We start from the raw sequence: 27,687 nt of genomic DNA on the forward strand, positions 1-27,687 counted from the left end.
GCAATCAGGTAACTCCCTTGCCCTACAAGCCCTCCTTCGCATCTCAGCTTGAAGTTGAATTGTCCCAGATGCAATAATTGGAACGTCCAGCCCCCTCACCCCACGGTGCCCGGGGACGCAATGAAACGGAGGGTTTAGGGCCCCGCGGGTCCGCCCCGCCCCCGGTGAGCGCAATCGCGTCCGGTCACGTCGTACGCTCCCCCGGAAGTGCCGCTGAGTAAACGGCGGGGGCGTGTCTCCAGGCAGCTAGGCGTGCAGTTAGCCAGAAACGCGGGAAGTCGGGCCTGGCGCGGTTACAGACGGGAATCCTGTTGTTCTGTCCTTTTCCCGAGGGACCCGCGAGCCTCTCTGAGGGCCCTGAAGGTGAATCCGACTGGGTCTCCGGCGCGACGCCATGGAAGTGGTGGAGGCCGCTGCCGCTCAGTTGGAAACTCTGAAATTTAATGGCACCAGTTTGGGAGATAGCCAGGGTCAGGCGGTGCTGTCTCCGAGCTGTGTACCTGTCCCAGACCCTCGGCCGCCACCACAGTCGAATGAGCGGTCCCCGGACACCGGCCAGGCCGCGGAGGCTCAGCCTGCAGAGGAACAGCCGCCAGAACTCGCGCCGCAATCAAGGCCAGAACCTCCACAGGGAGGGAACTGCGTCACCGGCTCAGGCTCCGCAGAGCAGGCGCGGACCCCAGACTCTCTAGAGACCTCGGACTCGGATTCAGACTCGGACAGGTCCGGTGCCTAGGGGTCCCGGATCTCCGGAGGGTGGGGGGAGGCGCGAGGCCAGGGACTGAGAGGGTTCTCGCGTGGGCCCGGGAGGAGCGGTAGCTAAGCTTACTGAGCACATGTTGACAAGTAGCTCGGACCGCCCATTCCTCTCTCCTGCAAATCGCGTGGTGAATCCGAGATTAATAATCAGATCCCTCTTTCTTAAATGTGGTAGTCTGAAGGGTCCTATGTATAGATCGTAAAAAAAAAACCTGAGGATGATGGATTCGATAACCAGTTTGGCGTGTGTCCCTTTACGTTTATGATTTTGAGTTTTGTCGGATCTTCAAACAAACAAACAAACAAACAAACAAACAGGTTTAGAGTGTGTTTTTTTGAGCCAGATGAGTTAAGGAAGGACCAGTTACAGGATTTCAGACATTTCCCGTTTGGCTCCTGACAATTTTGTTAATTCGTAGAATTCTTGCAGGGAGCACGTGTTCGTGAAATTAGGGAAACGTTGTTATTTAGCATTATTATATGATCTGGATAGATTTTATAAACAGGTTTTTTTTTTTTTTTTATAAATATGACACGTGGTGAGAGAGGACTTAAGGTTGTAGGATGTTACTAGACCACACTGAACGTTATCTACACGTATTTGAGTGTCATGTGGGATACTGAATAGGTGAATAAAATAGAGAGAGGGACCAAAACTAAAACTAACACATCAATACATAAATTAGAGGTGGTGAGAATTACAGTGAAGGGACAAGTGAGACATTGAGAAAGTAATAGGAGAGGCCAACCCTGTAGGACCCTGTAGCCATGTTAAAGTTTTCATTCAAAGTGTTAGAGAAGCTTTTGAATTTTAAGCAGAGAAATGGCATTCTCAGGTGTATATTCTAGTAAGTTTTGCTCTGTAGAGAAGGAATTGAACTGGATTCAAGAGTGAAAGAAGAGGGGTGCCTGAGTGGCTCAATCAGTTAAGTCTCCCACTCTTGGTTTCAGCTCAGGTCATCATCTCAGGGTTTGTGGGTTCAAGCCCCACATCGGGTTATGTGCTGATAGTTTTGAGCCTGCTTGGGATTCTCTCTCTCTGCCCTTCCTGCACTCGCTCTCTCGCTTTCTCTCTCTCAAATAAAGAGTGAGAGCAGAGAAGCATGAGTGGAACAATGGTTGGTGTGGAAGTAGTTGGAAAGATGTTGCATGAGTCCATGATGTGACCATTGTTGTCTGGGTTAAATATTTTGAAGTTGCCCTAATAGATGGGGCAGTGAGCTAGACAAAGAGACATTGGTGGTGCTGTTTAGTGAAGTGGGGAGTAACCTATCTGGGATGGGGGCTGGAGACAAATAAGAGTGTTTAATTTGAACAGTTAATTTGAGATTTCTTTGACAGCTAATTGTAGATGTCAGGGAAGCATGGGATAATAAGTTTAGAGTTCGGGGGACAATTCTTGACTGGAGATGTAAAGTTGAACATCAGATTACAAATAGGATTTAGTTTAACTTTTTATTACAGACATTTCAAATTTGTTGAAAGTAGAGAGTAATGTAATGAATGCCCATGTACTCGACACCACACTTAAACAGTTTCCATTATTTCGCTAATCTTGTTTTATCTTTTTTTTTAACCTGAGAGTTTTAAAGGAAATCTAAAACAGCATGTCACCTTACCTATATGTTCTTTACATTTCTGACTGATAAAGTACTTGTTAAGCAACCACCATGTCATTATCAGATGTAGTAAAATTAACCCTAATTCCTTAATATCACCTAATAGTCAGTCTATATTCATATTTTGCTAGTTGTCTTTTAATAGTTGGTTTGTTTGAATTAGAATTCAAACAAGATTCTCAAACAATGCATTTGGATGTTATGTCTGTTTAGTCTCTTAAGTGAACGACATTTTTTATTTAATGTTTATTTTTGAGAGAGAGAGAGAGAGAGAGAGAGAGAGAGAGAACAAGTGGGGGAGGGGCAGAGAGAGACGGAGACACAGAATCTGAAGCAGGCTGCAGGCTCTGAGTTTTAGCACAGAGCCCAACACGGGGCTTGAACTCACTGGGATCATGACCTGAGCTGAAGTTGGACGCTTTACTGACTGAGCCACCCAGGTGCCCCAAGTGAAGGTCAGAAAGCAGTGAAGACAGAAGAAGCCACATGAGGGTGGAATACCCCCTTAACATAGTGGATGCCAAAATATGGAAGTTTTTTTGAGGAAGCCAGTGGGAACCATGTCAGATGTTGCTGAGAAGTTAATTAAGATGACAGAAACACGTCCGTTGGACTTGACAACATGGGGAATGTTGGTGATCTTGTCAAGGAGTGGTGGTGATGGAAGCCATTTTGGGGTAAAGACTGAATGGGAAGTAAAGGAGCAGAGACAGCATGCGGTAACAACAACCGTGTCAAGAAACTTTAAGGGGAGAAATGAGGCCATAGCTGGAGGAATTCAACAGAGGTAGTGTAGAGTTTTGATATGCTGATGGGAATGATCAGGGATAGAGGGGAAGATTCCTGATAATAGTAATAGTGGGAAGGAGTTCACTGGTAACAGAAGGAAAGACCATACTTGCCAGGACTAATGTCTTAATTTCAAGCACTTAATAGTCCATTGTTTTTCAGTGAATTATGGAATAGTATGGACTGGCTGTACTAGGCAGTTTGAAAAGAAAACGCTGTGCTAGACAAAGAAATAAGTGTACCTTTGGTGGGTAGGGGGTGGCTTCAGAGGAGGTAATATTTGAGTTGAGCCTATAAAGAAGAATGGAATTTTTCTGCCCTGGGGCATTCCAGTCAAAAAGCACAAATAATGGCATGAGGTGTGAAAATAAGGGAATTTGGGAAGTTTTATATGCTTCTGGGCTAGAGAAGTGGCAGGAGATGGGATTGTAAAGGTTATCAGGAACCTGATTGCAGAGGGCTCTGAAATACACTAGGAGCATGGCCTGTGTCTTGTACCCAGCATAGATTTATGGAGAAAGTTTTAAAGGTTTTCTCTGTTTAGTGTTTTCTTAATAAAGAAATGGAAAGAATGGTACAAACACACAGCTGTCATCTTGATTTAATACTTATTAACATTTCAGAAGTTAGTTTCAGAGCCATTTTATTTTTTTAAATCCTTATTTATTTTGAGAGAGAGAGAGGAGGAGAGCATCCCGAGCAGGCTCTGCACTGTCAGGGCAGAGCCTAACACAGGGCTCCATTTCACCAACCATGAGATCACGACCTGAGCTGAAATCAAGAGATGCTTAACTGAGTCACCCAAGTGCCCCATTAATGAGCCATTTAAAAGTCATTTATAGGTATTATGACACTTTCTCCCTGAATGTTTCAGCATGCATTCTCTAAGGGGACATTTTCTTACATAATCACAATTACCACACATAACAAAATTAATAATTCCCCAAGATCTAATGTCCAATCATGGATGGTTTTTTTCTTTTTTATTTTAAGCAAGTGTGAACTGATTAGGAGGGAAGGTCATGAAAGGGTGAGGGTTAACAGCAGTAGAAGGAAGGGTTGACTGTAGTGGAAAGAGACTACTAGTGTTAACGCCAGTTATACAGTTATTACAGAAAGATAGGTGAGAAATGAGGACCTCCCCCAAATATGGTCATAGTGACAGTGGAAATGGGAGTGAGAAGTGGAGTAGGAGTGAAGTTTGCCATCTGAAGATAGTATTTTATCACAGTGAGATTGCATTAGCTCAAAATGATTCCAACTTTTCTACCTATGGTGACTGGATTGAAGACTAAGCAATGAAATAAAATAGTAGCTCAAGGAGAGAAGCAGGTTTAATAGGGAGAATTTTTTTTTTTTAAACTTGTTGCTAGTATGAGGTGAGTGTAGGTTATTCATACAGAAGTGGCCAGTGTACAGCCAGAGATAAGGGGTGGAGCCTAGAATTTTCAGTATCAAAGCTGATGATTTAGGAGTTATCTATACAGGAGTGATGATTGAAATCATTGGAATGGATGAGGTTATCCATGGGAAGAGGACAAAGAAGAAGAAATGAGGATGGACTTTTAAAAACATAAAATGTGCTGAGGGACATAATCAGCAATTTAAGAAGAGGGTTACTGGTCATTGCTGTGGAAATCAAGGGCTAAGGGAGTTTTTAGAGAGTAGAGTGGTCAGCATGATTGGTAATTTTCAGGAGTTTCCCAAGTTGCATGAAACTGTGAACATTTTATTGGCAATTAAGTGATCTTCTGGTCATTGAGTAGTAAGAAAGGTCTCTTGTTCAGAGATTTCTTTTGTGAGTGATTTGTCACATGCATAATTACATTAAGACAAATGTGTGATGTGTGAGACTATTTTAATAAAAACGTTTTGGGTTATAGCAGAGGTTTTGCAAATGTTACCAATGGATTAAAGTCTACTTTCCAAAAATCATAGTCAATTTCGAGATGCTAGCTTTTGAATTATATCAGCAACAGTAAATACATAGTAAAGTAGATATTTCCTAGTTGAACACTTGTAATTTAGTACTGTTTTACTACTGCTTTACTAAGTTTTCAACTTTTTCTCCCTACAGTGACACAGATTCAGATAGTTCAAGCTCCTCCTCGTCCTCATCATCTTCCTCATCATCGTCCTCTCGTCTGTCACTTCCTCCACTGCTGTCAGATGGAGAAGATGATTTACAAGTTGAGAAGGAAAATAAGAATTTCCCTCTTAAAACAAAAGATGAATTACTCCTTAACGTAAGTACTTCTTTTTGTTCTTAAACTTAATTTGCATGTTATAAAAGATGTTACGGTACTAATTCTGGTCTCATTTGGCCTGTATCTGCCTCCATAAATTTGAAGACTTCTCAGCCTGTTATTGGGCAGACTTTTGCTATGCCTTGTTTTTTGTTTTGTTTTTGTTTTTTTTTTAACATAAAAGCAAGGATTGATCTGGTTGCTAAGGTTTCTAAGGTTGCTTCTAACTCTAAAGTTTGAAAATTGTTCATGCTGGGCATTAACTTTAGTTTGCTACTTTTTTTAAATTTTCTTAGAAAAGATTTCATATGTGGATTTACAACCTTGGTGATGTGTGTGTGTGTGTGTGTGTGTGTGTGTGTTTGTCCACACGTCAGAAAATTTTGTCCAATAGTAATTGAAATCTTTTTTTTTTTTTTAAAGTTTATTTATTTATTCCGAGAGAGAGAGTGAGGGGAGAGGCAGAGAGAGGGAGACGGAAAATCCCAGGCAAGCTCTGCAATGTCAACTTTAAGCTAGCCGGATGTGGGCTCAAACTCCTGAACCATGCGATCATGACCTGATCTTCAGTCTGAGCTGAAGTCAGGCATTTAACCAACTGAGCCTCCCAGGTGCCCCATAATTGAAATCTTTTTATTAATTTATTTATTTTTAAATGTTTATTTACTTTTGAGAGAGCAAGAGTGTGCATGCCCAAGTGAGCAAACACAGGTGGGGGGAGGGGCAGAGAGAGCAGGAGAGAGAATCCCAGACAGGCTCCACACTCAGTGCAGAGCCCAATGTGGGGCTCATTCTCACAAACCATGAGATCATAACCTGAGTTGAAATCAAGAGTTGGACACTTAACTGACTGAGCCACCAAGGTACCCTTGAAATCTTTTTAATTGATTGCATTTAGAGGAGTAGAAAGTGCAATTAGATGGGTAGAGTTTCTTAGGACCCCTATTTACTTGAGGTTTGGGAACATTTTATTGTTGCAGATGGAGAAAACTTGTTCATTACAGGATGGTATTTATTGGCACCTGATAGGTTTGGTTTGTAAAGTAGTCTCGTGTGGTTATTTCCTCTTAAACTGTAAACCGTTCCTAGAAGGATGGTGATAGTTTGGTTGAAACCTCATGATCCAATAGAAATATCTCCTCAGAATTTCAGAATATAGGCTATATTGCCCCATGTTTATTCTCTCTATACCCTTATGTACTTTACTTATTGTTAATGTTTTTTAAAAATTTAATGATCACTAATTACAGTTATTATGTAATAACTTAAATCAATGAAACATTTTAGTGCAAGGTTTGAAAGCATTTAATTTTTTAACTTTTAATTTTGAAAACATTTTAAAAGCCTGGAGGTAATTGGGCACCTTTTTATGACCTACCAATATTATTTCTTTTTCTCTACTTGTAGTGAGAAATATCCTATTTTATGCTTTATGTATTGAAAACCGCTTGGATTTTTATGCAGCTTCATCAAACTACAGACATTGATATCCCTTCCTGGCCTTTTTATGCACAGGCTCTCCCAACTTATGACTATTTATTTTCTGAAAATATTGGGAGACTTCTTTGGTCTTTCTCTTGTATTTTGGTCACCTTTCTAAGTTTTCTCAGATCAACAAATAAAGGACTGCAGTACTCCTGTATATATATCATTAAAAAAATTTTTTTTTAATTTACTCATTTTTGAGAGACAGAGACAGAACATGAGTCGGGGAGAGGCAGGCTCACCCTGAAGCAGGCTCCAGGCTCTGAGCTGTCAGCACAGAGCCCAATGTGGTACTCAAACTCGCAGACTGCAAGATCATGACCTGAGCTGAAGTTGGACACTTGACCAACTGAGCCACCCAGGTGCCCCTGTAATATCATTTTTTTAATTTATCTTACTAGACCTGGAATTTTACCTTGTGAATCTCTTGAAATTTAATGCAAAATTTTAGTCTATATGTTTAAGTATTTTTCTTGGTATATTGTGCTCATATTTTCATCAGAAAACCAAAAGGGTCCATGTTTACACAGAGGCCAGGAACTACCTTCTGGAAGGCTGAGTTCATATCTCATCTTTGTAGCTTCCATAGTATCAGGTAGGGTGCTTAATAGATAATGAGTTGTCAGTCAAGAGTAATATATGATTGAGAATAAGAATGAGTAAGGGAACTGGCATTTTACATTCATTCATTCTTAAACTATTCTAGCACACCTGTCATATACTAAGTGCTATAAACAAAACCCTCCAGTTTCTGCTCTCATAGTGCTTGGTGGAGAGAGACAGAGAGTAAATAAATCAGAGACAAATATAATTTTGGAAGTGCTATTGAATTGTGAAAGTATGTTTGGTTAGTATCAGAAAATTACATGTTTGCTGGCAAGGTATGTTAGCTTTTGAAACTTGAACAGTGGGCCAGTCTGTTCCCTTTTGTGCCAGTTCTGAGGGATCTTTGGGAAGGATGGAAGAAGCAATTATAGTCTTTACTTTTCAACTTTGGATTCTTGAGTAGCTTTTCACTTTATTTTATATTTACATGATTAGGAAGTCAATTTATTGGAAATTCCTAGTCCTTTAGACTACTGCTACTAGAGTTGAGTGGAGGAATGAGTTCCTTGGTCTGCCATAAATCTTTGACTTAGGGCTGTGAAAGTATATATTAGGACTCCTTCAGGACTTCAGCTCTCAAGTTCAAGGGAGAAGAATGACTTGGCCCTGATGAGCAAGGATGGTATGGTTACACATACAGCGTGTCTTTAGGACTCTGCCTTTTTCTCTGTTGATCAGTAGGTTTTTCTCCATAGACCTGGCAGTTTGGCCATTGATATTCCTATATGCGAGTCTTGTGAAGGGCTTAATACTGGTTTACCTGGGGCCTGGTACACAGCCCTGAACACATCATTGAGGCTAATGGAATGTGTCTTCAGATTGCTTGAGCATTAGTCACAGTCACTCCTGTTTATGTGGGAAAGTATGTAGGAGAGTAAGTGCTTTAGAGAAAGTACATGGGCATGTGTGAAGGTGGGAACATGTACGAGCCAGTTTACAGAAAGGGAGTGTGAATGTGTGTGTATTTCGAGGAGGGTGAGGGTTGTGTGGTTAACACCAAGCCATGCAAACCACAAGGAATGGGTTCTCTGTCATAGGAAAGGGAGGCTTTTATCCATTTCGGAAAAGGATGCTATTTAGTCAGTAATAACAGTTATCGTATTAGAGAATAAAAGGGAAATACTTGGAAGAGGTTATCACACGTGACTTATGTTGGACTCTTGTGGTTGTGAGTAGCAGAGGCTCTCCAATTACCTCGAGAAGGGAGATGTATTGTAAACTTACTTGGGGAGGAAAGCCATTGGGAACTAGGCAGCTATTGAGGATGGCCGTGCTGTTTCTTTTATAGGCCTCTTGGATATTCTCCTAGTTCTCTGAGTGTCATTTTATTCTTTCTTTACTTACTGACTTCTTCTGTTTACCTGTAGATTCATCTTTTTAATTCTAGCTCCCACATAGATTGTGACCCTGGCTCTCTATCTAGTATCTTCTGTCATCTTCCCCTTGACAAACCAGACAGTTAGTGCTATATTTCTTTGCTGACTTTGGGACAGTCCTATTATTTAGCTTATTAGATTTGTTTTTGTGTGTGTGTGATTTTGTTTAAGTAAAAACAAAATAAGTAAAAATAAATAAGTTTATTTATTTATTTTTTTGAAAATGAAAGTCTACTTTTCTGGGAACTATCCCCTCTTGACAACTAGCTCTAGCCAGTATCAAATGTACCATCTTTTTCAGATCATACTGATATATCCTTTTAGCAGGGATTGTGCATAGAACTGTTTCATCTATGTAGTCTATTTAATTTAATTTCATAATGAAATGCTGAAGAAAATTAATGAGACCTATTATTCATGTTGTCTTTGCTAAAAGGTACACATAAGTTAAAATCGACCAAGCAGTTCTATCCATTAGAGAGTTTCTGCTGGATGTTAGAGATCTCTAGAACATAGACATGCCCAATTTATCCCAGTCTTCCCTGTCTTACCTCTTTATAACATGTCTCATATTCTAGGCTGTTTCTACTGCCATTGAGGCATGCTGAACATCATTTTTACCTTCAGTTAGTCTGTCAAGCAGGAATGTTGCCTCCCTGGATCTAGCTTTTTAAATCTTTTCTATTGTTGAAAAGTTAGGTCCTGGTGATCTAACTACTAACTATTGCAGGTCTTTAATTGTAAGTATATGGGAGATAGTGAAGCAACCTCAAGATTGTTCTTTTAGAATTAACCTTAGAGTGTTGCAGTAATCCCTTTGGATGACAAGATATGGTTATAACTTGATTTAAAAAAAGGAGGGGTGAAGAGAAGAGGAAAAAAAGAGGGAATGGTTAGCCATACCATAGAGGCATTGAAAAGGAGGGTAATCTTAGATGGCTCTATTTATAATGTCACAATTATGTAATATACGCTGTTAAATTTAGCCAAGTGGACTTATTCTTTTATCATATACTCCTCTTTAATGCTGAGAAGGTGTATATTTAACCTCCACAGTAAATGTAAAGCAGCATAGATATTACAGCTTTGAAACTACATTAGACCACATTGAGTTTATTCAGTGTTTCAGTGAATTGGAAAATTAGGTCCTTTTTGAAAAACTTTGTCAGCAGTTTATGCCCTGAACTGTTTATTCAAATAAATCAGATGTAATTAAAAATTTAGAGTCGTAAAAACGTTTAAGGGATTGTGACATTTCAAAATCTTAATCAGAAATTAATTTTATACATTAATGCCTATTATTTTCTCTTCTGAAAACCTGAAGGGTTTTACTTAACATTCAAAAGTTATGGTTACAGTGCTTATGGGGATAAAAAATAGATAATGCTGTAGTAGGCATAATAGTATGTATTTATACACATAATATAATATGACCAAGAAAAAACTTTAATGCTTTAGGCAATTCTTGGTACCTTCATAATTTAGAGACTGCCTATGTTATATTGTAAAACAAATGCATTTTGTGGTTAGGTTGAGTACACTATATTTTCTTTCTGATTTTGGCAGTGCAGATGCATATCCTAAAACATCCTAACATAAGGGTATGGAAACTATCTGGACCGCCTCAAGTGGTCAGAAGTTACTTACAGCCGATTATTTCATGCCTGTTGATCTCACACCATCTATGAAACTGTATTGCACCTTGGTCTTCACTTAAAAATCATAGACAGAATATGTTGTTTTCGAGGCCTACCTTGCTTTATAAGTTTTGCCTTAAATGAAGGCTTCTTTCAACTTTAGCTTTTTATGACTCTAGGTACATTTGAAATTACTGCATTGTATCATAGAATACTGATGACACTTCTAACATTCTTTTTGGAATGTTTGATATTTAAGAAATGGCTTATGTACTTAAAAGGAGCTATTTTTAAATTAATATGTGGTACTCTTTAAAAATAGTGCTCAGATTTTTTAAAAAAATTAAAATTTCATGCTTCGTTATACAAAATTATTTTAGTAAAGCTTATAGCAAGTAGAAATGATCCCTTAAACTTCAAATAAATAGTGTATCTATTTATCTATTAGAGTAACCATATATGTTCTGTGAATATACCATGTGGTTATTATTACACAGAAACATTCCATTTGTTACATTCTCCAATTCCTCAGTAGATTTTAATAAGTAAGTTCTGATTGCTTTAGAGGATAAAGACAAATGTCTGTTAAAGGGGAATCTAGTTAGAGAGTGACACCAGAAAGTTAATGATTGGATGCCTGATGAATGCTACTAGCCTTAAAAAGCTGTGAGATTTTGTGTAAGAGCAGATAACTTGCACTGCAGGGGTCAAGGAAGTCATCCTGACTTGATCTTAAATTACAAGGTAAGATAGGTATGGAAAGGTGACAGGTGAAGAGAATATGAACTTTCCCACTGAATAGATCCAGGGTGTTGCTTGGCAGTTGTATTCCCAGTGTTGGTTACTAGTAGGGGCTCAGAGAGTGTTTCTTCATTCATTCATTCATTCATTCATTCATTCATTCATTCATCATCCATACAGCTAATGTCGTCAGTTCTAAAATGGGCACTTTTTTCATTTGTTAACATTTTAAAATTTGGGACTAATAATTGATGACATTTAAAAATTTTTTGGACAGTGCTTTATCTTTGTGATATATAAAGTCAGTGTCTTATTTGATGAAATACGGACTCAGTTAACAAAAGAATGCTTAGAGTTATATTTATTGCTAAAGATTTTTTCGTATCGAGATCTTACTTTAATGTTTATGTGAGTGAACTTTTGGAGATATTAGGAACTTTGTTTCTGACAGTAATTTTAGAGAAAAACAGGATAAGAACATTGTATTTATTTAAAAAGAAAACTATAAAGACACTGCAAAGAAGTGTTGACTCATTTTTTAGGTGAAAATATTTAATGGGCTAGTCTCAATCTTAAATTTAGTGTCATATACAATAGAGTAATTCATGATGGCAATTAATGTGTACTGGTGAGAGATAGCTAAAGAAAAAGCTGAGTCCCATGGAACATTGTAAAAGTACTTTTTGTAAAGTTGATGAATTAGACTACTACTAAATGTTATATGTGGTCATAGTTACCACACAGTGTACAGACCTAATCCATTCTTTTTTCCAATATGTTTTACCAGCTATAGGGAAAAAAAAATTCCATTCATGGCTCTCAGTACTCCAGGGATTGGATCCTACTTTCCAACCATATCTGAAAAGTGAAGGCTCACCTAATAGCATCAGGTAATTGGCTGCCACATGCATGTCCTGTATTCTTGAGTAATCTGAGGAAAGTGGCCAGATAATTTTATTCCACTTTCCTCACTTTTAAAAATTCTCCCCAGTCTGCACCAGAAAGGATTAGTTGCCATTTGGAATGTTTGATTCCTTTTCTATTACCCTCCACTGCCCTTTTTGTAGATTCGTGAATGAAAATCCAAATCAGGGTTCATTAGATAATTTTGCCTCAGAAAATCATAAATTACTGATCTCTCTCTCTTTTTTTTCTTTTACTGATTTTTTTTCTTGCCCCATAAGTCTTAAAGAAATAGAGAATTCAAGATCATTGTAATGCACAAATGTCATCTTCTCAGAGGCCATATTTGACCCATTAGCTCCTTCCAATTTTGCGATGGAAGTCTTTGACACCCATTTTTTGACTAGTGTATCTACAGTTTAATAGGATGGATTTTTAATGTTCTATGGTACTCATTTGAATATTGTGCTTAATTGAACAACCTTGTAGGCCATACAGATGTTCAAGAATCAGAATATAATAAGCTTGTAACACGAACAATAATTGTTCTTTCACGGATATTTCAGAAGTGTAGTTAGGGCCATGCATTTCTTTAATGCCATGGTTATGGGTATCTATTATCCAGAATTACAGTAATTGTGTTTGAGGCTGGTATATAATTTCTATCTTACTGTGCTGTCTTTTTGATTACATGCAGTTAAACATTTTTTAAATTGCATTATTAGCCATTTACGTGAAATATTCAGAACTTTTGCTCACTTTTCTCACTATTTAGAATAAGAAAACCAGGACGCCTGGGTGGCTCAGTTGGTTAAGAGTTTGACTCTTGATTTTGGCTCAGGTCATGATCTCGCAGTTCATGAATTTGAGCCACCATGTCAAGCTCCATACTGACAGCGTGGAGCCTGCCTTAGGGTTCTCTCTTCCTCTCAGCCCCTGTCTGTCTCTCTCTTCTCTTTCTCTCTCTCTATCTCTCAAATAAATAAATACAATAAATAAAACTTAAAAAAAAAATCTTTAGAATAGGAAAACTGGTTCCCAGAAAGTGATTTGCCTGAGGGTAGTATTTAAGTAGGGGGAAGCAGATTCAGAACTAGTAACAGATGTGATTCCAGTCTGCTGTATTTTTAGTGTTTGTGTAGAAATGCATATGTAGCAATATTAGAATTTGATCATTTGAACTTTGGTTATTTGGTTTCTGAATAATGTAGCATATTTTGTCTTGGTGATAGATGATTGTATCCTAATATAATAAGCTTTCTTAAATTGTATTTGCTTGGACCATCATATTGTCTTTTAATAAAGACTTTGACTTGGAACTGTAGATTGTGTAGGAAATAAGTGATTGAATTTCTTAGTATGTTGAATTCCCGTCGTTCATTTGCCAAATGCTGGTATGTGACTAGGGATTTTTATTTCCATGTGGCCTTTTCTTCTGCTGATGATGTGAATGAAGTACTTTTCTTCCTTTTCTTGCCTATTCTTTGTTATTACAAATACAGGTTTTGAATAAGTATGTCCAGAACTATTTTTACTCTTCTTTGATTTTGAGTCAGTAAACCTAACACTCACTGTATTTAAACAGTAGGATAGATATTTATCTCTGGTTGCAGATACTGTACATCCAAGACAGGTTTTAGTTTCTTTTTAATTTTGGGAAGTAAAAGTCATAAAAATAGAGATTGATCACAAATCTTCATTTCCCAGGTAGAGTATTCAGATTATCATTAAGGCTTAATAGTAATATGGTGTATGCTGTTGTAATGTGGCCTTAAAATTATATCTGTATTGATGGCCGAAAACAGATGGGTACTATTATTACCTGGGTGTATGTTTTGTAGTGGAGGGCTTTTTGGATGTCTGAGAACATAAAGCAGTGCTGTTCAGTAGACCTGTCTGCAATGGTAGAAATGTTCTATATCTGTGCTGTGTTAATACTGTAGCTGTTGAGCATTTGAAATGTGGCTAGTCCAACTAAAGACTGCATTTTAAATTTTACTCAGTTTTAGTTAAATTTAAATAGCCAAATGTAGTTAGTGTCTGGTGTTCTATAAGCAGAATAAAAGAAGCCTTTTTACCTACTTATCCATCTTTCCATGAGGGTTGTAGGTTAATCCAGGCTCATACTTTAATCTTCCTTACCTGCAGTATATAGCCTTTTTGTCTTTTATTTTCAGTACACTTGATTTTTGCTTATGTGATGGAGAAGGTCTTTCTATCTCAGATTTCCCTCATCACCTCTGCCCTCAGCTTTTTAGTTTATCAGTATGACTTTTACTTTTAATTCTTTATATCCTATGTGTACTGTCAAGAGCAGTAGTGTCCTTCAGTGTGTGTTCTGGCTATTTTTTCCCCCTTATTGGAGTGTGTCTGTGTTTTTCCTCTTTTTTTGTGACAAGTGTATCCTTTCCCCACTCATGGAAAACAAAATTATTGATTTTTATTTCTTTAAAGGAGATTATGTGACTGAGCAGATTTATTCGTTACCTTACCAGGAACAGCTGTTGAACAGCAACTGTGTTATCGGGCAGCCAGGTGTTAATCTAATAATTGTAATGATGTTTGCTGCTGCAAACCTGAGGTATCTATGCATCAGTCCTGGGCAACGAAGCTCCCTTAGAAGCCTGTGTTTCTTACTTTCATTCCTTGAGGATTCTCTTTTGATTCCTGGGAATTACATTTTCATTATTTGATTTTGCCGATTGAAAAAGACTGTGACCTCTTCTGAGAGTTTTGTTTAACTTAGACTGATGAGGTAAGTCATTTCATTTAAGAAATATGTAGTAAGCACCTACTATGTGCTAGCCACTGTTCGGGGTGCCACAGCAATCAGCAAGGCTGACCAAGTCCTGCTTGTTGTTGTATTTATTGTCTAGTTAAGGGAGTGGACTTCAAGCAAGTAATAAACACATGGGATGTTAGACAGTAAAGTGTTTTACAAAAAAGAAAATTAGCAGGGTGATTTAATAAAGAGTAACTAGGCTTGGTGTGGTGGTACTTCAGATTTCATAGTTAGGGAAGAGAAAGTAAATTTGACATCCAAACATCAAGACAAGATCTCCTACTGCCCAGTCTGACATAGCAATCCAAGGAACTTTCCTCTTGAAACTTCTGAAGTTCTGTCTTTTTGAACCTGACAAAAATCTTTATGGAAAGCATATGTGTTTAAAAAGGACAAATATAATATCTCTTCTTCTCTGATCCAGTCCCCAAGATGTTGTCATTTTCAAAGCAAATATACTGCTTTACTTCACTGGACTTTCAAAGGTAAACGCCAAAACACATAAAGCTTTTAACCTGGAATTGTACTAGGCTGATTTCACTTATTTCTTATAAATTTTATGCACAATATTTAGTTTGTTATATACTTCTTGTGTTCTGCAGAGTATTTGTGAGAGAGATTTCATATATCACTTAAATAGGTCTTTTACTATTAAAAGGCAATTTAATGCCTTCATTGACCTTTTTTAGGAATGCTTAGAAAACATTCCTATGTTACAAGATACTGGGATAACTGAACTAGAACTAGAGGAATGGTGGTGATCGTAGATAACAGTATTTCTGGGGTTTTTTTCCCTGAGTTTGGTTCTGTATGGGACTAGAGATCCTCCTCATTTGTAGGCAGTTTTGTCCTGTTAATACATAGCTCGGAAACAGGATAACAGGAATTAAGGAAGTCTCTCAGACTCTGCTTTTGACCACAGTTGTGAGTTCCTGCCCCACTACAAATATTCTGGCTTTGTATATATTCCCCTGTCATCCTCATTGCTAGATGTGTCTCATAAACATCCTTAGAGAACATCAGGATTTCATCAGATGTTGAAGCTGACCTGCTGAACTTATAGTAAATTATGTTACAATGATCTCAAATGATGATGAAAAGGCATTAGATAAAGTTCAACAGTCTGATCTAAAAAAAAAAAAATCCACACACAAATAGAAACACAAATAGGAATAGATGTTCACTTTCTTAACCTTTTTAAAAAGAAATTTCAGTTAAGACACATCATTATGCTTAACATTAAAACATTCCTAATAAAAACTCATTCATCATGCCCTCTATCATTACAGTTGCTTGACACTTGATATTCTGGAAATAGCAACCAATATTATTTGAAAAGTTAAAAACATGATATAATGATGTTGAAAAGGAGAGGGATTTAATATGGTAATATAGTGAATACACAAGAAAGTAATTGGACATAAATTTCAGCATGATGCTTTTTTGTGTTCAAATAATACTCTATAAAGATACATTTATAATAGCAAAGATACTAAATAACTAGGAATTTATAATATCAAATAAGGTAGAAGATGGCTTTAAATAAACCTAAGGACTATTTATGACTTATAAAAAGACAACTCTAAACGTGATTTTAATCACTACTAACAAGACGCATATATGACAAAATGGTTTTAAAGTTTGTGTAGTGAAATAAACCTGAGAATAGTTAGGAAAATTTCCAAGGGGAAAAATATGGATGAAGTGAATAGAAGAACTTGCCTTATTCCCAAATATTAAAACATGTAATGAAAGGCACAGTTGTTAAAATAGTTTAGGACTGACACTGAAATAAATCAGTGGAACTGAGTGGAGATTTCAGTAAAAAACCCAAATATATAAGTACATTTAGTACATGTTAAAATTTATTCTTCAAATCAGTAGAGGAAAGGATGGATTGTTCTATAACACATGGGAATAATTGGCCAGTAATATGGATAAAGATAAAGCCAATCTTTGCTTTGCTTTTATACAAAAGTAAAATTATAAATGGACCAAATTGAAATATTAAAAATGAGATTAGAAGCAATGAAAATATCAGTGAATTTAAAAAGCGATTTTGGTATAGGGAAGGTCTTTCTTTTTAGTGACACAAGTGTCAAAAGCCAAAGAAAGAAAAGCTTGATATATTTACATAAAAATTAAAATGCTGAAGTTCGTTAAGCAACTTAAATGCATTCTGGGAGGTAAGCAAGTGGATATTTTCTTCATATTTGATAAAGGGCAAATGTTCTTTAATACATAGTTCTTATAAATTTATAAAAAGATAAATTTTAAAGAAAAATGTATAAGATACACAATTCGTAAACAGTCAGAGAGCCAGGAAACACGTAAAGATGCACAGTCTTCCTGATTAATGAAGAAATTCAAATTAAAGCAAGATGTATTTTATATTGTAGACCTCTCAGACTGGCCAAGGTTTCAGGGTTGCTTCTCAGTGATTACAAGAATCTGGGAAAAATCTCATCATTTGTGGAATTGTTAATTGATGAACCTTTTTGACTTTTTTTTCCCCAAGAGACAGAAACGTAGTGCAAATGGGGGGAGGGGCAGAGAGACAGGGAGACACAGAATCTGAAGCAGGCTCCAGGCTCTGAGCTCTCAGCCCAGAGCTGGAGCCCATTGCAGGGCTCGAACCCGCGAACTGTGAGATCGTGACTTGAGCCAAAGTTGGACGCTTAACTGACTGAGCCACCCAGCTGCCTCTGACAAAACCTTTTTGGAAAGAAATTTAACAGTATCAGTAAAAAATGAAAAGTGTTTATACCTTTGGATCTAGCAGTTCTACTTACAGGAGTTTATAACAGGAGTTATGCAAAGATATATGTGAAAGTTCATTGTATCATAGGTATGATAAAAATTAAAAAGTGGCAAATATATCAGGTGACTGTGTTAAATTATAGTCCATCTATACAGTGATATACTGTAAGAATGTTTAAAAAATTAGGTGTTTGTTGTAGAAAGATGTACAAAATGATAGGTAAAAAGGATAGCTTGCATAATTGGATATTTTAAGTAAAATATTTAAAAGTTAGAAATGTAGAGTTTATATCTGCATAGTAAGTGTATTTAAAAGACTATTAACAGCCATCTTTGGAGAGGAATTGGGAGGTTGAAGGTAATAAGATTGGGGAATTTTTGGTTTTTGCTTTGAATCCTTCTGTACTGTTTTTTTCCTTTTTTTAAAAAAGGGAACATATATTTTAAAGTTAAAGGAAATCAAAACAGTATCAGAATATAGATCGATACCAAAATATAATGACTGTATATTTCATAGATTTTTATTTCTCTTCATAGAAAATGAAAAACAAGGAGCTTTTCATTTTGTGGCCAAATAGCATTTATTTATTTGAGAGTAACATTGATTTTTGTGTCCTAAGTGTTAATGGCATGTGGTCTACCTCAGTTCAGAAGTTTTCCCAAAAGCTCTAACAGCGCTTTCTCTTTTGGAGTCTTCTTATTCTTTGTTCTGCCTCCATGATCCTGAGTTTATTTAAGCAGTGGGCTTTATCACAATCCAAAAGTGATGAAAATTTTTGTATTAGATTTAACTATAATTTGGTTAGTCAGTGGGGCAGATTTCAGATTTCATCACTATACTTCTGTATTAGTGTGGTGCCTGGGTGACCTAGTCAGTTAAGTGTCTGACTCTTGATTTTGGCTCAGGTCATGATCTCACGGTTTGTGAGTTCGAGCCCTGTGTTGGGCTCTGCGCTGACAACGTGGAGCCTGCTTGGGATTCTCTCTCCTTCTTTCTGCCCCCCCCCCCCCAAAATAAGTAAGTAAACTTAAAAAAAATAAATTTACACTTTTGCATTAGAAAATTCCATTTGCTATTTTTAAGAGGTGCCACTCCTAGAAGCAGAAATCAGTGTGATTTGTCCTCTTAAATATCAGTAAAGCCTTCCTGTCTGCAGTCTCCCAGTGTTATAATTCTCCATTCTTGTATTTAACTGGGTGTGGGATTTCTTTACCTAAGAACTTCTTAAACAGGTCTGTTCCTTGTCACGTGTTCTGTATCATTTCTACTAACTGTACTCCCTTCTCTATTCTAATGTACACATGGACCACTTTCAAACCATGGTCTTGACAAGAAAAGACTTTCCATGTTTAATATGCAAAAATGAACAGTGGCTGTCCTCTCCCTAAAAGAACTCAGAAAAATTCTAACATAAGACAGTCATTTCCTCTATCACCATCTAGACTAACCTTGCAGAGATTAAGTCTTAAGCATTGAGTTGGTTGAGACTTTTAGTGTAGTTTTTCGTAAATAATTCTTGATCAGAAAATAAAAGCAAGTTATACACTTCAACTCTGGTTATATGATTTGTTAAAAACCTTGTTTGATCCCTGAAGAGGAAAATGATTACCCAAGATACATCCATCTGCAGTATATTGTATTGTTTAGGTTTTCCCATCTTTTCCGGCATTTCTTCAGAAGTTATCTTTTTCCTCCCATACTAACTCCTGATATGCCATCCATAGGATCTTTACACTTTCAAGCCTTCTTAAGGAAAAAACTTCCTTGTAAAAGTTAATTATGATCTTTTGGAAAAGGTCAAAAATAGAAAGCTCTGTTTACTTTAAAACCTAAGGTCAGTTTTACTCTTAAATTTCTCTTCAACTTCATCTCTACTTCAACGTCTAGTTTCTATAGCAACTGAGATAGGGTCAAAAAAGAGGAATTGTAAAGAAATTTAGTTTTTAACATAGAGAAAGAAGATTCCAGGAACACAGTCACCGCTTTTGCAGGTTGGAGCCTACATTCTGTATCCTAGAAATTCTGTACTTTTTCCTGAAGAGGCCAGACATTTACTGTCTTTCACAAAGCCCCAGAAAAGATTGCTGCTTGTCTTCAACTGCTTAGTCCCAATCAAATTGATTAACCAAATTAAGACGGCTAAGTGAGAGAACACTTCTGTTGGAGAAGTCGTAGTGACCAATAGAATGATTTTTCTGGGACTCACTGTGTGAATTGTCTATTTTTTAAATCATGCATTCCTTAACAGTGATAGCTTTTTTTTTTTTCTTTTCTTTGTCTCATTCAAGTGTGATTGGTCGGCAAATCTAGGTACTTTTGTCTGTGTTCTTTGTCTAGCTGGATTAAGCTATAGATGTTATTGTATTACTCATGTGGGGAGATATTGGAGGTGGGAGAAATACTGCCAGACACTAACAAGGATAACATCAAAGTGATGTTTTGAGTGCCTAACGTTACATCGTCAGACATGTTTATAAAACTTTAAATAGAAATGATGTCCCATTTTTTTTTTTAAGTTGGTGAAGCTGGAGGAAGATCAGTGCTTTTTTATATTATAGGAACTACCTTCTGTTGAAGAACTCACTATTATCCTGCCTGAAGATATTGAATTAAAGCCTCTTGGGATGGTTTCAAGTATTATTGAGCAATTAGGTATGTAAATGATTTTATTAATCAAATTTTTTGTATCCAGGTATGTATTCATCAAAGAATTTATGACTAGTGAATTTTCTGTGAAATATGTAATAATACTTCATTTTATAGTCACTAAGTTTGAATAGATAAATTCAGTTTTTACTTGTATAGGTTACTAATAAATACATTGTCTTTTTAAAAATTTAAAGTCTACTTTTACTGACATTTCTCCAGAATTTGATTTGGTATCTTCATTTTTTACTACTATTAAATTACTACAAATTTAATAACTTTACACAACACAAATTTATTATTCTACAGTTCTCTAGGCCAGAAGTTTGATATGTGTCTCACTATGCTAAAATTAAAGGATTCGTCAAGGCTGAGTTTCTGTCAGGGCTCTAGGGAGGATCCATTTTCTTGTCTTTTTTAGCTTCTAGAGGCTGCCTGCATTCTTTGGCCCATGGCACCCTTCATCTTCAAAGGCAATAATATGCCTTATCTGTGACCCTTCTCCCTTCATCATATCTCTCCCTGACTACAGCCTTAGAAGATTATCTGCTTTTAGGGACTCCTTAGGTTGGGCCTACACGTATAATCCAGGATAATCTCCCCATCTCAAGGCTCTTAACCTTAATCACATCTGCGATTTTTTTTTTTTTTTAATGTAAACATATTTACAGGTTCAGGGATTAGGATGTGGGTATCTTTTGGGTGGGGAGTGAACATTTTTCTGCCTACTGCCTTTGATTTTTATTTTAGAAACATGTAAATTAGCTCTGTGATTTAATGGCATGAAATTTAAAGCTGTTGGTTAAGAGAACTATATATTACAGATTTCTTTTAGCTCTAGGATGTGAGGTAGGAACATGAAAGGCCTTGAAGTTAATGTAGCTACCATTAAGTCTTATAGTGAGATACACCTGAAAATAGAACTCAGAGTTGACAAAGTCAAAGATACTTAAAATGGGTGGTAGACCTAGATTGTCCACCAGCCTCCTTAGTTTACAGGACTTAAGGGATACAGGAAAACCCAATTTACTTGCCCTTATGATCAGTTGTATAATGAGTCAGTGATAGAAATTGGACTTTTGACCTTTTCCTAACAGTGTCCACACCAATATTTTTAAAACTTCATACATTTATAATTTTGTACTTTTACAATTTATTAATCAAAATTTTGATTAAAGTGAAACATCCTTTTTATAAAAATCATGATTATTAAAACTCTTTATTTACCTGATTCTAAAATCCTTACATTTACTGGTTTTTGAGTTACTTTTGGCATTTAAGAATGTACATAAATAAGTCAAATAAATAATTATTTGCTTACATGGTATGAGTTGAGCATCTATTAGGCTTGATGTTTATAGAAAAAATTTAGGTCATAATGTTTATCAAGAAAAAATGTGAACTATTTGATAAGCACAGAATAATGCTCTTTAAAGATACTGTTTTGACTAGCACGCCCTAATAGACTAACAGAATTCTCAAGCTGCTGGGGAAAAAAGATTGTGTCAAAATTATCACATACTCCTCTCTTTTGAGAGCCTAAAATATCTAACATTATTTGGACCAGATTATAAAAGAGAAAATGAAGTATTAGTACATTAAGCAAAAAATAACATGAGTTCAAATGAGAACCCAAAGAGAAAAAGAGAGGATTTGGCTTTGTACTCTGCAGTTCTTCTACAAGTTCTGCTGGTTTGTTCCTCTCTCTCTCTCTGTTTTAATTTGGAAAATACAGGAGGCTAATTAGATATTATTCACCTTGGTAGAAGTAGAGAGATGTCATAAAATTAAGGATCTTGTGCTAGTACCTATTTGACTGTTGAAAGCCTTTGAAAATCTTTATCAGTGTATGGTATAAACTTTAAGTTGATCTGTACCCAACTACCTGCAACTGCCACCTAGAATCATAATAAAAAAAGAATAGTTCTGTAGGCTGTGGAAACAGGGTCAGTAGTTGTGATGTTGCAGGAAGATTTTAGGTTCTGGTGATAACTTGGTCTGGAATTAGCCAGATTATGATTATAAGATATTAACATTATGATAATGTTAATCTCTTGAGTCCTGTTTTCTCATCCTTTTATGAAATGAAGGTATTAGATTAGGTGATCTTTTATTTTCATGTAATTTGATTCTTGGGAAGGGGATTAGGGAAGAGAGATGATTGAAAATGAATTCTCTTAGTGCTCACTATCATTATCAATCCTTACTCATCATCTTTATTCCAGAAACAGATCTAACTCAAAAAATGTTGATCTATATATAATCTGTGACTTATACGTATGTTCAGAACTTAGAAGCAGTAACTGATGGGGACGCCTGGGTAGCTCAATTGGTTAGGTGTCCCTAACTACTGCTCAGCTCATGATCTCATAGTCCGTGGGTTCAGGCCCTGCATGGGGCTCTGTCCTGACAGCTCAGAGCCTAGAGCCTGCTTCAGATACTGTGTCTCCCCCACTCTCTCTGCCCCTCCCCCGCTCATGCTCACTCTCTCTCTCTCTCTCTCTCTCTCTCTCTCTCTCTCAAAATAATAAACATTAAAAAATATTTTTAAAAGAGGTAGTAACTGATACAATTGAAGTTTTTGAAGTGAATTTTAATAATATGAATTACTATATTTCGTTTCTCAAGTAGACGTGACATCTGTAATGTGGCAAAGTATTCTTGCTTGTTACTCTAATTTTCTAAGAGCCTACTGCTTGTTTTTTCTCTTTGCTATGTATGGTAGACTGGTTGTTTAACATTTGTGTCATATACAGGAATTGATTATGATAGACTAGTGGGATAATGCTATTGCTTTTTGAGAGAGTGATAAAAATTGCTGTTGAGTCCTATCATTCTTCATCTGTTCTGAGGAAGATGCTTTTATGAAGTCTTTAGCGTTTTCATAAAACAGTAAGTATTCAGTTCTTTGTAGAAAAGAATTTCTACAATGAGAAAGAAGACTGATTTTTCCTAAAATAAGAGTTTTGTGAGTAAATGCGATTATACTTTTTTGGATAAAAGTTGCTTGAGAAAATGTACATGACTTAAATTTATTGACTTTTTAATGGGCGATACAACTTTTCTGTGAGATTTTATACTTTAGTGTTTTTTTTTCTTAGAATTGTAGCTTTTTGGGTTTTTTTTTTTTTGGTGTGTGTTTTAAGTTTATTTATTTTGAGAGAGAGAGAGAGCATGCACGTGTGTGAGTGGAAGAGGGGCAGAGAGAGAGAGATGGGTAGAGAGAATCTCAAGCAGGTTCCATGCTGACTCAGGGCTTAATCTCATGACCACGATGTTACAACCTGAGCCAATAGATAGCAAGAGTTGAATGCTTAATGGACTGAGCCACCCAGGTGCCCCACACAGGTGCCCTAGAACTGTAGCTTTCTGTAATAAATAAAAATATGTAGACTCTATTTCCCTGTATCACTTGATAATAAATAGCTTGTTGATTTAAGAGAAATAGTTACCAGATACATTATCTCATCTTAAATTTCATTTTAAATTATGTTGGAATTAAAGGCTAAATAAAATTATTACTTAAATTTTACATTATTGTCTAATTAAATCTTGAAATATCTGCTCTGTTTCATTTTTCAGTAATAATTGAATCCATGACTAACCTACCTCCGGTTAATGAAGAGACTGTAATTTTTAAAAGTGATCGACAGGCAGCAGGAAAGGTTTGTTAAAAAAAAAAAAAAAAATCAGATCTTAAAAATTATGCTGTTTCTTTGTTGATTGTTTTTTCTGACTTTCCCTATCTGTCCTAAAAAGAAAGAATTTATTAATTTTAGTAGGTGAGCAATCTAGAGCTCTGAAGTTTTAGTTTTTTCTTGATTTTCGTCAGTGCTTCTTATCTGTTGATATATTGGTTTAATACTGCTTATCACTCTTTGCTGCTTGCATCATTAAATATAAAATACATTTTTCTCCGTTTGTCAGGTACTTTGTGAGGCAGTGGTTCTACATATTGAATATCTCCAAGTACTCAAAGTTGAGTGCAGGGAACTTTCTACAGTGTAGTAGTTAACCTTTTTTTGGTTTGTGAGTCCCTTCGAGTGGTGGCTCTCAAAACTTTAGACTTTGGTTTCCTCTGGTAGAATCTGAGGATGGAAAAAAGAAAAAGTAGAAAAAGATTTCAGCAATAGCTGTAAAGTGTCATTGTAAGCACATTCTGGGAAATTATGAGTATGTGTACTTTAGTACTTAACATAAAGTTGAGTCCCTTCTAACATCCTTCGAATGGAACAACTCTGCATGTCCATCTTTAATATGGAAGACTTCACATTTTACCAAATCTGTGCAATTTTGAGCAGTCAGCAAAGGATGTAAAGTCAAGAATATAAATACCAACCAAGTGTTCCTTTTTTGGCTGTAGGGGTAGCTTTATTCACCTCAGCATTTCTGCACCATACAGAGTACAGTTCTTTGTGTATTGTGTTGAAGACAGATAAGAAGTAGGTTTTTGGGGTTTAGTTTTTCCCAGGTAACCAACAGTTGGCTTCTTTTTTTGTTCTAGGACAATTAATTTATATCTAATCAGAAAAAAAGCATATCTTTTTAATTATATTATTGGATCATTCATGTAATTTTCCCTTTTTTCTGCCACTTCCCTACTATCCCATTCTAACACAAGTTGGAAAGAGCTCAGGTTTTTATCAGGATCCTACCACCTTATACTACCTACTTATATTTATATTTAATGCAAGTATATTTAAGTTTACAATATATAAAATCATATATATATATATATATATATATATATATATATATATATTAGGTTGACAGGCTAATTTACCAAAGAGAAATGAGTGACTTAGGATTGCAAAGCAATCAGTGGTAGAATTAATTGGAGTCTAGAGCTAATCTATTTTGGCAATGCTGGAGAAAGTCAGTGAGGGGAAGAAAGATGATTTAATGCTTAAAGGATGGTGCTGTACTTTTTTGTCTTTCAAATACCTAAGCTCAGTCCTTTTCTTTCAAGTATGGGTTCTGCTGGTGCCTTTGTGAGGTGTTAGAGATATGCTAGGGGGCTGTACTGCAGAGAAGGTTGAGAGAGAAAAGGGATGGGAAATGAGTAGATGACTGTGTCATGAGCCGCTCTCCGTGCCCTTGGGCGTATATACTTCTTTAGGAGAAACCAGTATTCTGCCCCAGTGCAAAAGCAAAGCATTTCTCGCTGTCCTCAAGAAAGATGTAGAAGAAGGGAGAGGAGAAGAGGGAACAGAAACATATTTCTTCATTTTCTGCCTAGGAGTTGAAAATGATCATTTCCATGATTCCTTTTATTTATGATTTTTGTGACAGTTACCTTTTTCTCTAAATAGCTAGCTTAGACAATTTTAATTTCACAATACCCAACACTAAGCCAGTTAAAAGCCTCTAAATTCACATTTCTTAATATCTCTCATTACATTTGAATTTTTAATTCTATAATCATGACTAATGTTAATATTCATTTCTTTTGTCATTTGAATTTGAAAGGTATCAGATAAAAATGTAACATTTACGCCTCTAACTTTAGTTATGTGACATAAGTCTAGAGGGAAAAATTAAATCTATTTCTAAATTTTACATAGAGAGCTTTGTAAATTCAAGAAGTGACAAGCCTTTAAAAAATATTTGATCATAAATGGAAGCACTTTGAAATGATTCCCCAATATAATGGCAGGGGAGAGGAGAGTTGGGAATATCAAACCATTGATCAGAAAATGAAATTGAATCTGTTTTAGATCTTATTTGGACACTAAATTAGTTTTACCTTCAATGTCAAACCTTTGTATATCTTTTCTTTTTCCTCTGCCCTTCAACAATAATGAGCCACAGTGATATTTTGTATATTTTTTTATTTTTATTTTTATTTCTTTTAAGTTTATTTATTTTGAGAGAGAGAAAGCATGAGTAGGGGAGGGACAGAGAGAGAGAGGAGAGACAAAGAATCCCAAGCAGGCTCCACACTGTCAGTGCAGAGCCTGGCGCAGAGCTCAAACTCACGAACTGTGAGTTAATGACCTGAGTCAGAGTCGGTTGTTCAGCCCACTGAGCCACCCCAGCACCCCTGTATATCTTTTAAAATTCATTGAAATTCTGTAAGCAAGTGAAATTATCCCCACTTACTTAAAGATCACAAAGTTAAAAAGGAATAAAATTGAGTTTCCAACCCATTTGGTCTGTCTGATGCATTTCCCTTAAACCTCCTCCCCCTTCCCTACTGATGTAAGGAAGGTGACCTTGGATTTGTGTTTCTACCTTTTGCCCTTTAATCCTGATGATGAATAGTTCCTTTTGATAAATGAATAAAATTTTATTTTTAATGTTTAGCTCTTTAATATCAGGGAATTTAAAAATTGACCAACCTATGCAATATATTATCCCTATATAACATGAATTACTTGTTTGTTTTGCATTTAGTCTTCAGTATTTGTTAGAACAGGTTTTGTTTTTTAATTATTATGTACTTTACTTTCTAATGAAACAATGAAATGTTTTCCCTGTCAAATATTGAGCAGAAATTTTTACTGATCTTTTTTTTTTTAAAGATCTTTTTAAAGATTCTTTATTTAAAGAATACTTTGTTACAGTCTGGTTGGTAGTATGTGTTGATTTTCTGGAAGTATAGTTTGATACAGTGTTTTTTTTTTCCTCCCCCAGCAACTTGTGAAGTAATAATACACAGGGTGATTGAAATAATCATTTATTCTAACCAGTGAACTAGAATACTCTTATTTTTTCATTTTTATTAATAGGAAGTCACAATAGTAATTGATAGGAGAATTCTTTATGGCTGTGGAGTGTTCTCGATGCATCTTTAGCCAGCTGTCTCATGCTGGCCCCCAGCCACTAGAACTTTTGCCAGGCTGCATGTAGAACATCTAAGCATGGACTGTGCTGTAGAATGAGAATTTGGGGGAATGAATGTACTTCTCTTCTTGTCAGTTGTTTTCCTAACAGACCCTATGCTAGATCTGTGTAATGTGGTGTAGTGGTGTGTGTTTGTGACCTCTGTGTGTGACAGGAATCCTTTGAGGTCTTTTAGCAGAAAGATACTGCTTTTAAGTAAGAGATGGTAAGTATATTCTAGAGCCAAGTGGAAGGACACTGAAGACTACCTCTCAAATGACAGGGCAAGTATAAAACATTAGTTGGATTAGATTTTTGTGAGTATTTCTATGGAATATGTACTATTTAGAGTATAAAGAAAGCTTTTTGCCTTCCTTAAAGTAAATATCTTAGACATCATTATCCTAAGTTTTGTTTCTCACACTGTTGTCTCAGCCATTCTTTCCTTGCATCTGTAGTCAGGATTTCTTGCAGAATCCTCAAGGGCAGGTCTGAAGACTGAGTAGGGGTAA

The 27,687-nt window shown here is 36.2% G+C and overlaps 1 protein-coding gene across 1 annotated transcript in view; it reads left to right on the forward strand.

Moving 5' to 3' along the window:
• Nucleotides 1-391: 391 nt before the first annotated feature.
• Nucleotides 392-27,687, forward strand: part of NAF1 (nuclear assembly factor 1 ribonucleoprotein) — a 41,499-nt gene continuing 14,203 nt past the window's right edge. The window contains exons 1-4 of the mRNA XM_007084223.3: nt 392-723; nt 5,245-5,413; nt 20,263-20,356; nt 23,933-24,015. Of these exons, the coding sequence (XP_007084285.1) occupies nt 395-723; nt 5,245-5,413; nt 20,263-20,356; nt 23,933-24,015 (675 nt within the window). The 5' untranslated portion in view covers nt 392-394. The remainder of the gene's footprint in view (nt 724-5,244; nt 5,414-20,262; nt 20,357-23,932; nt 24,016-27,687) is intronic.

Source organism: Panthera tigris, chromosome B1 (assembly GCF_018350195.1).
Source record: "Panthera tigris isolate Pti1 chromosome B1, P.tigris_Pti1_mat1.1, whole genome shotgun sequence".
In the NCBI taxonomy this organism is placed as follows: domain Eukaryota; kingdom Metazoa; phylum Chordata; class Mammalia; order Carnivora; family Felidae; genus Panthera; species Panthera tigris.